The 12,640-nt window shown below is 37.1% G+C and overlaps 1 protein-coding gene across 8 annotated transcripts in view; it reads left to right on the top strand.

The window, feature by feature from the left end:
• FKTN (fukutin) overlaps positions 1-12,640 on the top strand; it is a 123,670-nt gene that overhangs the window by 30,136 nt on the left and 80,894 nt on the right. For all 8 annotated transcript variants that reach the window (XR_014266183.1, XR_014266184.1, XM_082471212.1 and 5 more), the window contains 2 exons: positions 9,545-9,822; positions 10,507-10,639. Coding sequence is in view for 6 of the 8 variants with exons in the window: in XM_082471212.1 (XP_082327338.1) it covers positions 9,545-9,822; positions 10,507-10,639 (411 nt within the window). In the remaining 2 variants the exon portion in view is untranslated. The remainder of the gene's footprint in view (positions 1-9,544; positions 9,823-10,506; positions 10,640-12,640) is intronic.

The raw sequence follows: 12,640 nt of genomic DNA, 5'->3' as shown, positions 1-12,640 counted from the left end.
TGTGCATTAATTTTGTATCTTGCTACTTTACCAAATTCATTGATTAGCTCTAGTAGTCTTCTGGTAGCATCTTTAGGATTCTCTATGTATAGTATCATGTCATCTGCAAACAGTGACAGCTTTACTTCTCCTTTTCCAATTTGGATTCCTTTTATTTCTTTTTCTTCTCTGATTGCTGTGGCTAACACTTCCAAAACTATGTTGAATAATAGTGGTGAGAGTGGGCAACCTTGTCTTGTTCCTGATCTTAGTGGAAATGGTTTCAGTTTTTCACCACTGAGGACAATGTTGGCTGTGGGTTTGTCATATATGGCCTTTATTATGTTGAGGAAAGTTCCCTCTATGCCTACTTTCTGCAGGGCTTTTATCATAAATGGGTGTTGAATTTTGTCGAAAGCTTTCTCTGCATCTATTGAGATGATCATATGGTTTTTCTCCTTCAGTTTGTTAATATGATGTATCACGTTGATTGATTTGCATATATTGAAGAATCCTTGCATTCCTGGAATAAACCCCACTTGATCATGGTGTATGATCCTTTTATTGTGTTGTTGGATTCTGTTTGCTAGTATTTTGTTGAGGATTTTTGCATCTGTGTTCATCAGTGATATTGGCCTGTAGTTTTCTTTTTTGTGACATCTTTGTCTGGTTTTGGTATCAAGGTGATGGTGGCCTCATAGAATGAGTTGGGGAGTGTTCCTGCCTCTGCAATATTTTGGAAGAGTTTGAGAAGGATAGGTGTTAGCTCTTCTCTAAATGTTTGATAAAATTCACCTGTGAAGCCATCTGGTCCTGGGCTTTTGTTTGTTGGAAGATATTTAATCACAGTTTCAATTTCAGTGCTTGTGATTGGTCTGTTCATATTTTGTATTTCTTCCTGGTTCAGTCTCAGCAGGTTGTGCATTTCTAAGAATTTGTCCATTTCCTCCAGGTTGTCCATTTTATTGGCATAGAGTTGCTTGTAGTAGTCTCTTAGGATGCTTTGTATTTCTGCGGTGTCTGTTGTAACTTCTCCGTTTTCATTTCTAATTTTATTGATTTGAGTCCTCTCCCTGTTTTTCTTGATGAGTTTGGCTAATAGTTTATGAATTTTGTTTATCTTCTTAAAGAACCAGCTTTTAGTTTTATTGGTCTTTGGTATTGTTTTCTTTGTTTCTATTTCATTTATTTCTGCTCTGCTCTTTATGATTTCTTTCCTTCTGCTAACTTTGGGTTTTGTTTGTTCTTCTTTCTCTAGTTCCTTTAGGTGTAAGGTTAAATTGTTTATTTGAGATTTTTCTTGTTTCTTGAGGTAGGCTTGTATAGCTATAAACTTCCCTCTTAGAACTGCTTTTGCTGCATCCCATAGGTTTTGGATTGTCGTGTTTTCATTGTCATTTGTCTCTAGGTATTTTTTGATTTCCTCTTTGATTTCTTCAGTGATCTCTTGGTTATTTAGTAACGCATTGTTTAACCTCCATGTATTTGTGTTTTTTATGTTTTTTTCCATGTAATTCATTTCTAATCTCATAGCGTTGTGGTCAGAAAAGATGCTTGATATGATTTCAATTAAATTTACTGAGGCTTGATTTGTGACCCAAGATGTGATCTATCCTGGAGAATATTCCTTGCGCACTTGAGAAGAAAGTGTAATCTGCTGTTTTTGGATGGAATGTCCTATAAATATCAATTAAATCTATCTGGTCTGTTGTGTTATTTAAAGCTTCTGTTTCCTTATTTATTTTCATTCTGGGTGATCTGTCCATTGGTGTAAGTGAGGTGTTAAAGTTCCCCACTATTATTGTGTTACTGTCGATTTCCTCTTTCGGAGCTGTTAGCAGTTGCCTTATGTATTGAGGTGCTTCTATGTTGGGTGCATATATATTTATAATTGTTATATCTTCTTCTTGGATTGATCCCCTGGTCATTATGTAGTGTCCTTCCTTGTCTCTTGTAACATTCTTTATTTTAAAGTCTATTTTATCTGATATGAGTATTGCTACTGCAGCTTTCTTTTGATTTCCATTTTCATGGAATATCTTTTTCCATCCCTTCACTTTCAGTGTGAATGTGTCCCTAGGTCTGAAGTGGGTCTCTTGTAGACAGCATATATATGGGTCTTATTTTTGTATCCATTCAGCAAGCCTGTGTCTTTTGGTTGGAGCATTTAATCCATTCATGTTTAGGGTAGTTATCGATATGTATGTTCCTATTACCATTTTCCTAATCGTTTTGGGTTTGTTTTTGTAGGTCCTTTTCTTCTCTTTTGTTTCCCACTTAGAGAAGTTCCTTTAGCATTTGTTGTAGAGATGGTTTGGTGGTGCTGAATTCTCTAAGCTTTTTCTTGTCTGTAAAGCTTTTGATTTCTCCATTGAATCTGAATGAGATCCTTGCCGGGTAGAGTAATCTTGGTTGTAGGTTCTTCCCTTTCATCACTTTAAGTATATCATGCCACTCCCTTCTGGCTTGTAGAGTTTCTGCTGAGAAATCAGCTGTTAACCTTATGGGAGTTCCCTTGTATGTTGTTTGTCGTTTTTCCCTTGCTGCTTTTAATAATTTTTCTTTGTCTTTAATTTTTGCCAATTTGATTACTTATGTGTCTTGGCGTGTTTCTCCTTGGGTTTATCCTGTATGGGACTCTCTGTGCTTCCTGGACTTGGGTGGCTATTTCCTTCACCATGTTAGGGAAGTTTTCGACTATAATCTCTTCAAATATTTTCTCTGGTCCTTTCTCTCTCTCTTCTCCTTCTGGCACCCCTATAATGCGAATGTTGTTCCCTTTAATGTTGTCCCAGAGGTCTCTTAGGCTGTCTTCTTTATTCTGTTCTGCAGCAGTGAATTCCACCATTCTGTCTTCCAGGTCACTTATCCGTTCTTCTGCCTCAGTTATTCTGCTATTGATTCCTTCTAGTGTAGTTTTCATTTCAGTTATTGTATTGTTCATCTCTGTTTGTTTGTTCTTTAATTCTTCTAGGGCTTTGTTAAACATTTCTTGCATCTTCTCGATCTTTGCCTCCATTCTTTTTCCGAGGTCCTGGATCATCTTCACTATCATTATTCTGAATTGTTTTTCTGGAAGCTTGCCTGTCTCCACTTCATTTAGTTGTTTTTCTGGAGTTTTATCTTGTTCCTTCATCGAGTGCATAGCCCTCTGCCTTTTCATTTTGTCTATCTTTCTGTGAATGTGGTTTTTGTTCCACAGGCTGCAGGATTGTCACTATCTATCTTTGGAAGGAAAATTTTTCTCAGGAGCTTCTGGTAAACTGCTTATAGCTCACTGTCTAGAACTATATTCATATGTCTCCGTGCTGTGAAGGAGGCTAAAAAAAACGGGTATTTAGCATTTTCATCAGTGTAGGCAGGCAGGTAGGAAGGGATTTGGTGATGAATTTTCAGTATCTGCCACATAAGGTATACATGAGGGTAGTATTCCTCGTCTGTAGCACTATTCTTGACAGTTTGTAAGTGCATAGGACTTGTTTGATACTCGAGGGGAGTGCTTCTTAGGTGTATCCAAAAATTCATACTTATATTTTCATCCTGTTTAAATGGTTACAAAGCAAAGGTTAGACGGTAGTCAAAAAAAAAAAAAAAAAAAAAGATCTCAACCAAACATGTCAAAAATTTGCTTACTTCTTTATTTGGAATACCTCTAACTTTTCAGTGTCACTATTTTTCATTCTGAGGAGTTATTCAAATAAGAATAAGAAAATTAGCATCAGATTAAATGAGCTCAACTATTTAGTCAGCCACCCATGATAGATGTGCACTAGCTCTGCAGTGTATTGTTTTAGTTGTGTTGACACCTGATAGGTGGGGCTTATGTTCCAGGGTGATGGTATGGTCTGGCAAAGCAGTATAAGCTGCATGTTTCCTTGATTGCCCAGACTCTTAGACAAGGTCTCAAGAGAGTGAGTTTTGACTTTTTTCTGCCTATGGTTCTTCCCAGGCAGCGATGCAGGTGATGAAACAGATAACATGTTTATATAACATGATGTTTGTTTGCTTGTTTGCTCTTTCCTCCCAATTTTATATTGATATTTTGAAAATATTTAAACTTATGGAAAAGTTAGGACATGGCATTTTAATCAAAAGAATATTAGTACTAGGTTTAAAAAGTCAGATACTAAGGCAAAGCTCATAATGAAAAAGATCAGTATCTGACTCTTCTTTCCTCCCCACCCCTTATTCCCACTCTTAGAGCCAACCACTTTCAACTCTCTCTACCTTGTTTATCTTCTCCTTTATAAATGAAATGTTTATGCTTCTATTTTTTAAATATTTCATATTTAGATTATGAATTATGAGAATTTAGCTGTCATATCTATTTTGTCTCATATAGACACACACAAACACACACACTCTCTTCTCCCATTATCATGACTGTATCACATTTTGTAGTTAAATCAATAGTCAGTGTTTATCTTACTATGAATATGTAGATAATCACATGAATGCTACCTAGTTTACTCTGAATATTTTCCTTTTCTTATATGACTCTCTTTTTCTTTTTTTGTTTGCTAGTTTTCTATATAGTTATCAATAATCCATGTATGAACTCTGCAACAGAAACATAAACCTCTCAGTAGGATCAAATACATCAGATCATTTCTCAGTTCCTTTTTTTTTTTCCTGGAGACATCCCTCCTAGATCTCGTGGTCTTTCTGCCCTAACAGTCTGATCTGCTCTGCAGATACTGTTGTGTAACTCCTCTTAACAACATTTTAGGAATTCTCTTTGGAGTAATGTTGAATGTGAGGTTGAAACCTTGCATATCTGAAAATGTTTCTTTTTACCTGCACGTTTGATTTCTAATTTGCTTCTGCTGTATAACAGTTGTCCCCAAATTTAGTGACTTAAACAACAACCATTTATGTAGGTTATGATTCTGTGACTTAGCAATTTGTGTAGGATTCAGCTGGGCAGTTCTTCTGGTCTCAGCTAAGTTCACTTATACAGCTGCCAGTCAGCTAGGCAGCTCTGCTTCTTCAGGATGGCTGGCTGTCAGATGGGGCAGTGGAGGTGCCTGGGCCATGTGTCTTTCATTATCTAGGTTAGTCTAGGCTAGTCAGAGAAAGCAAAAGCATGCAAGGCCTCTTTACATTGTTAAAATATGAAGAGTTCTTATCCATGAACATGAAATATATCTCCTTTAATTCAGGTGTCCTTTGGTGTTCTTTAATAGAGTATTCTGTATTTTTCTTACAGATTTTGTGCATCTTTGTAAGATTTATTTCTTGCTACCTTATAGTTTTGTGTGCATGGGGGGGGGGTGTTAATGTAGATACTTTTCCTCTTCTTTTGCCAATTCATTATTATAGGTGAATTAGAATGCTGTTGTCTTTTGTGTTTTGATCTTGTTTTCCAGCAACTGTACTGAACTCTGAACTCTATAGGTAAACTCCAGTAGTTTCTCTCTCCTCCCTCAATCCCCTACCTCCTTTTCCTCCTTCTCTTTCATTTTCTCTCTCTTTGAGTGTAGGTCATTGTATTCTCTGCACAAAAAGATAATTTGGTCTCTTCCTTTCCAACTCTTATGCCTAATTTCTTGTCTTATTGGTTTAGGTAGGACCCCCAGGATAATGTTGAATAAAAGTGTCTTTCTTTCTGAACTTTTTATTATTTGGATGTTGGACTTCCAAAATTTCATTTTCTTATCTTTGCTCTGTGATTTTTTTCATCTCTTTTGTTAACTGTTCTACTTTTAAACAAAATCTTTAACAATGCCATTGATTTTTTTCATATTTTTGCTTGAAATTTAGTATTTTTATTTTCTAAAAGCTCTATGTACTCTGTTTCTTATAGTAGCATTCTTATTTTATGGATGCAGTTTTGTCTTTTTCCCTCTGCAGATTTTAAAAGTTTGGTGTTTTTCTTTTTTTTAACTTTTTTTTAAAATTAATTAATTAATTTATTTATTCTTGGCTGTGCTGGGTCTTTGTCGCTGCACGCGGGCTCTCTCTAGTTGCATCAAGAGGGGGCCAACTCTTCGTTGCAGTGTGCAGGCTTCTCATTGTGGTGGCTTCTCTTGTTGCGGAGCACGGGCTCTAGGTGCGTGGGCTTCAGTAGTTGTGGCACACAGGCTCGGTAGTTGTGGTATGCGGGCCCTAGAGTGCAGGTTCAGTAGTTGTGGTGCACAGGCTTAGTTGCTCCACGGCATGTGAGATCTTCCAAGACCAGGGCTCAAACCCGTGTCCCCTGCATTGGCAGGCGGATTCTCAACCACTGCGCCACCAGGGAAGCCCCAAGGTTTGGTGTTTTTAAAAGAAAGTCTTTTGCTCTCTACTGCATTTTGTTTTTGTAATTCCCTTCTTTGTGGGTGTTTGGTTTTTGGTATGGTTATTTTATTTTGTCTGTTTTTCATGATACAGGTTTTCTACAATGTTCATTGATCTTTGTTCATATTTAAGAATGAGGCACTGAATACCAATTGGAAGCTTTTTTTTCTGGTCAGGCCTCATTAACTGGTGGACTTCACTATAGGGTAATAAGAGTATGCCAGCTTTTTCACTGCAGAGACTCCTAAATGTCAGTATTTGGTGGTCATTCCTATTGGACTGTTTGAGTTCCTCATAGAAAAAGCCTACAAAGCTTATAAACCTTTTTTACGACAAGTATTTTATCATTCCTTTATTTTCCCAAAACGAAGTCTATAGAAATTATAACTTACCTACATACATAATCTCCCAAATCCTGTAATGTCTCAACTATAGTATAAAGTAGAAATGAAAGGAAATGTATATTTCAGTGTGTAAATGCCCAGGCATGACTACACTGGAAGACCTAAGGAAGTAATTCAGATGCTTGCACTTATCCTACTTATTTAGTAGGACCACTGAATGTGATAACTTCCAATATAGACTCTATTATGAATGATATTATTTTTCGTAATATAGTTTTCCAAAACAGTAAACAAGTTTCCAACAGCAGAAAAGTAAAATTGTCTCTCCTTTAACATGGCGATTGTATTCCTCGGAAATGGAGGCTCACATAATTACAAATACGTTTTTCACTACGTGACTATCTGATAGAACATTTGAAATTATGCAGGACACAGGATAGATTTTCATATTTTGGATTTTATGATGTCTAGTGTACCTGGCCTAGACCTCTAAATGCCAGTTGTGTCCTCAATCATTATGGTAACTGAAAATATCTCCACGAATTTCTAAAATGTCTCTTGGTTACAGTACCACTTGCCTTGAGAACCAGTACTTTAGAAGAAAGAGAATATGCCATAATTGGCAAAACCAGAAAGACCAGAGTCAGAAGCAAAAGGTCAGCAACACCCAGAATAAGCACACAGGGTCATGTTTATCATTTTATATAAATGACATCATACAGAGCCCTTGGATAATCCTCCCAACACCTTCTCCCAAGGTAGAGCTAATTCATTAGATCACCAGATCTAATTACTATAGACTTAATTTACCTGTGATTTTTCTTTGTTAATACCATTACCATGAATTGAGCAAACTACTGCCAAGGCAACTGGGAGTAGATTTGTGCAGTACAGTCTTGACCTAGGCCTTTGCTCTGTTTGATCAGAGCAACTACTTTGTTCTTGACTTTCCTCTGTCATGATTATAAAAGGGCAAGCCATTTCATAGTTCTGCCTATTTTGTCTGTCATTCTTTCTTCCCACAACCCAAGGTCTGATTCCTCTTTAAGTTCTGTCTGGCCTTTTAAATTTTTCCCAAATTTACCAAATTATAATGCTTTTCTTTCATCCTGTACAGTAGATTCCTTCTCTGAGTTGGCCACTCTTACACTCAATCAGTACTTTCCACCTCTTAGGTTTATGAAAAAGGGGAATCCTACAGTTGATAATTCTAATATAAGGAGGACCGGTGAAATTGTATTAGCCAGGCTAAGTTACATTAGTTGCTACTAAAAACAACCCTAAAATCTCATTGGCTTAGGGCAAAAAAGGAGTAATTGTCTCTCGACAAAATCCAGTGTGGTTATTCTTGGTCAGCGATATTCCTGGATGACTTTCCTCTAAGCAGTGACTTAGGGATGCAGGCTGTTTCATTTGTGTGGCTTCCCCATCTTGTAGTTCTTTGCTTCCCTACATACAGACGGAGGAGGGAAAGCAGGGAAGGTCTTATGGGACATTGTAAGACCAGGCCTGGAAGTGGTATCTGATACTTCCATCCACATTCCTTTGACCAAAACACGATTTCACTCTATATCCAGAAAGGAGAAGACAGTTGTTATTGATACTGGTTAGCATTCTTTACCAGAATGGTCACTTTCTCTTGTTTAACAATATAAACAACAACAGGTATCTACTGAACACCTGCTGGTACTAGCCACTTTGTTGATTCTTAAGGTTGAGGAACTTGCGGTCTATTAATGGAGTTTAAATAACTAAAAAACAGTACAATCAATACTATGATAAAGGTTTGTGTGTATTATAAGAGCATAAATGAGGACACAGCTAATCCAAATGACAACATTCAAAGACAATAAGTGATGTAAATAAAGTACTCTTGAAAAATGTTTATGAATGCTGTGGCTCGTAAGACTTTCAGATGCACTTCCATCCTTTGATAACTTTAATGTCTGGTATTACCACTTTATTTTCCTTAACTGTAGACTAGGTATAATATCTTCCTTGCTGACCTCACATAATTTCTATGGACATCAGATGAGATAATTAATGTGAATGAGCTTTGTACAGATTATATAAATATAGACTTAAAGAAGTAGTGCTGTAGGGTAGAAAGAACCTTGTATTTGGTTAGATAAGACCTAAATGCTGGCAGTGGCTTTGCCTCTTATTAATTTTGTTTCTTTGGACTTCTGTGAGTCTGTTTCTTTATCTATAATATCTGTGCTACTTACTCTATAAGATAGATGTCATATGTAAATGCAGTAATGTTTGTAAAAGTTCTTTGGAAACTGTACACTTCTATTCAAACATAAGATGTTCTTAATAACTAATACTGATTAATCATCTAAAGCACTGGTGTCGAGATTAGGATTAAAAATCTACCCTATAGATTAATCTTGTTACGTAAGAGTTATACTATAACTAATGCTGTTGGAAAATGCACCTTGTTTTATAGTATATCTCAGTCTATTTTCTAATGATGTGCATTATGATAGGCTTCTATTTTAGTAGCAGTTTAAGGTGTTGGGATATAACTATGAGATGAAAACCCTGCTTTTATGAAGCACTTTTGAAGGTTATTAGAAGTTAAATTGAGAATTACAGGTTTAATTTTAAGTGCTATCCTTATATTAACGTTTACTTTATAGATACTAACCAAAGAACACTATAATGAGTGGGCATTCTCGTCCCAAGGAAGAAATTTGTATTAATTTTCATAAAGAGAGTCTTTGAACATGTCTTCCATGCTATGTGGTTTCTCTTTTTGGTACTTTCCTTTATTCTCCCACTACCACCTTTCCTTCCCCACCTTCATTTCTTAATCTTCAGGCAAAGAGCAGATTAGGACAAAAATATGTATGACTTAATTCAGTATAAGAATCACTTTAGTTTTACTACTAGTATTTGGTTTTAAATATTCAAGCTTGATGTTTCTTTGGTTTTAGGAAGGCTGGTTTCGGATAGCTGAAAATATGGGATTTCAGTGCCTAAAGATCGAGAGCAAGGACCCCCGGCTAGATGGGATAGACTCACTTTCTGGAACTGAAATCCCCCTGCACTACATCTGCACATTGGCCAGTCATGCTGTCCACTTGGTGGTCTTTCATGAGAGGAGCGGCAACTACCTTTGGCATGGCCATCTACGGCTCAAAGGACACATTGACAGGAAGTTTGTTCCTTTTCGAAAGTTACAGTTTGGTCGTTATCCTGGAGCTTTTGACAGGTAAATTCAGGGTCTAAAGGGGAGATGTGAAACCTGTCTTGTTCAGTCATGAATTCTTATTCTTTCTTTTACATTTAGTAATTAAATCTAAAATGTAATTCAGGTAAATCAGTTTTGAAATGTAAATATTCAACAGGAAGCAACTCATGCACATGTGCCCCAGGAAATATAATATATATCAGAATGTTCATAGCAACATTGTTCTTAATGCCCCACACAAAACGTATGTGCACCCAGCGAAGAATCGAAGAATCGTAGGGCAGGGAAACAAGGAAGTCTGAACTCGTGCTCTGTGCAACAACAGAGATACATCCTACAATGTTGAGTGACAAAAATGAGGCATAAAAGAATACAAATCTTTCTAGATATATAAAGAGTTCAAACACAGGATAAAGTATGTTTGTGGATTTACATACTTACAAGTAAAAGTGTTCAAAATGTACAAACTTCCAATTATGAGATAAATAAGTTCTGGAAATCTGATGTACAGCATGGTGACTGTAGTTAACACTGCTGTATTGTATATTTGACAGTTGCTAAGAGAGTAGATCTTTAAAAATGATATCTGGAGTAATTGAAGAAAATATGCTTGATGTTTAACTATTTGCTTATGTTGTATATTTTGAAGAGGCTGCCAATATTCTGAGTTAAATCCTTATAATAAGTCTTAACTTTTGTTTTCAGGCCAGAGTTACAACAAATTACTATTGATGGATTAGAAGTTCTCATTCCAAAAGATCCAATGCACTTTCTAGAAGAAATACCACACTCTAGATTTATTGAGTGTAGGTATAAAGAAGCTCGAGCATTCTTTCAGGTTAGAGATAACCAAATATTGTACTTTTCAAATTAAAGGAAGTGTATTTATAATATTTCTGGGGGGGGTGGAAATGAAGAAACTTATGGAAAGTAAGTAAGACAACATCTTTTCTGATTTGTCTGTTTTCTTCTAGATGGTTTCAATTTTTTTAAAGTAGATTAAACATTAACCTTAAGGAACAATTTCTTCCCCGGTTGAATGGTTTGATATCTGTGGAGACCTTGTTTTATTTGGATAGACTTTGACAAGTTCAGCATTGGCCTCCGCTTTTAGTTAGGATAGCCCATGAACTTTATAAAGATGGTACATTCTGTTCTTGAAGCAATCCGAGTAGGATGAAGCCATGGAGAATATGGACCATGTGGATTTAGAGAGGACTTCATAGAAAATACAGTTTTTCTCAGAGGGTTGGCACTGAATATGAATTTTTTGTGTTTATGAAGGTTTTTGAAGATAAATGCTACACAAAGACCAAGTGCTTTTGAACTCTACTTTATTCTGCTGCTTTAGCTTTCAATTCAATAAACATTTATTAAAAGCCAGCTTCCCAGGAACTCTCCTGACCCTGGGGATATAAAGATGATTTTAAAGGACATGAAAGTTCAGCTGTAAGAAATGACATGAAAGAGAGATACAGTGAAAGCAATCAAATTTATGGTGGGGTTTTAGTACCCTAATTTTTCCACTTGCCCTTTATTTTCTGGGGTTCCCTTCCAAGAAAACTGTGTACACAAGGACAGGAGTGGAATGGGAAAATGAAGTACCAGCTGTATCATCACTGGCCAAATGCCCAGCACCCACAAATGCAAGGTTTTTTTCTGGTAGGCTGTGCTGGCACCCAGGGCCTAGATCTGACAGCCTGGGTGGGCCTTCCTAGCCCTGTTCCCTTAAATCTATAGTTATGTGACTGTGAAGCATACCCAGTCAGCCTCATGGATGAAAAGCTGGAAAACTGCATGTGTGGCTGGGCCAGCATTATTAGGCAAGTGCTGCCCATCATATCCCCACCACAGAGTAGCAGGAAGCGGAAGAGATGCAGACTGGTGCTTGCACTTGACCATTCATTCACTGTTCCTGCCTCAGGGGAGTTTTTTTCTGGTTGCCACCTCTGTCATAGCAATTATCACAATTAATTGTGAATGTCAGTCTTGTCCCCCTACAAGATTATGTGAACTTCTTGATGGCAGGCATCTTATTTTACTCACCTCTATAGCCCCAGTATCTAGCACAGTAGCTGGTGCAAAGAAAAGCTCCTGTAGTGATGGAAAAATGCATGAAGAATAAGGTGCTCATCCGAATCAAATGGTTTTTTTTCCAGGATACTTATTAGGGCTACTCCATTACCTAGCAAGCATTTGCCCAGACTCATTTTATTGAACTTTGTGAGAAGGCAGTGTAAGATGTAAAATGTTTCAAGATATTGAGAAATCATGAGAATAGTGTTATATTTTTTTAATTGCATATTTTCACTTTTGCCTTTTAGATTTTAAGGGCAACCATTGAGTCAGCGTTAGAGTAAAGAATATGGATGACAGATGCTCCGAGGGCTAATCAGCGTATCATAGCCTCATACTTTTGGTGTTTAAAGTGCCATCACATAGCAAGGCTATAATGCTATTGACAGGTTTCTCTTCATAACAGGATCAAGTGGAACTTTGCATTCATTTTTTTTTTTTAATGCTAAATCTGTTTTTTTTTTAAATTTTATTTATTTATTTTATTTTTGGCTGTGTTGGGTCTTCGTTGCTGTGCGCAGGCTTTCTCTAGTTGCGGCGAGCAGGGGGCTACTCTTGGTTGCGGTGTGCGGTCTTCTCATTGAGGTGGCTTCTCTTGTTATGGAGCACGGGCTCTAGGCTTCAGTAGTTGTGGCACGCAGGCTCAGTCGTTGTGGTGCACGGGCTTAGTTTCTCCACAGCATGTGGGATCTTCCCGGACCAGGGCTTGAACCTGTGTCCCCTGCATTGGCAGGCGGATTCTTAACCAGTGCTTCACCAGGGA

The sequence above is a fragment of the Balaenoptera physalus genome (assembly GCF_965194825.1).
Source record: "Balaenoptera physalus genome assembly, chromosome: 7".
In the NCBI taxonomy this organism is placed as follows: domain Eukaryota; kingdom Metazoa; phylum Chordata; class Mammalia; order Artiodactyla; family Balaenopteridae; genus Balaenoptera; species Balaenoptera physalus.
This window is presented reverse-complemented; position numbering and strand designations above follow the sequence as displayed.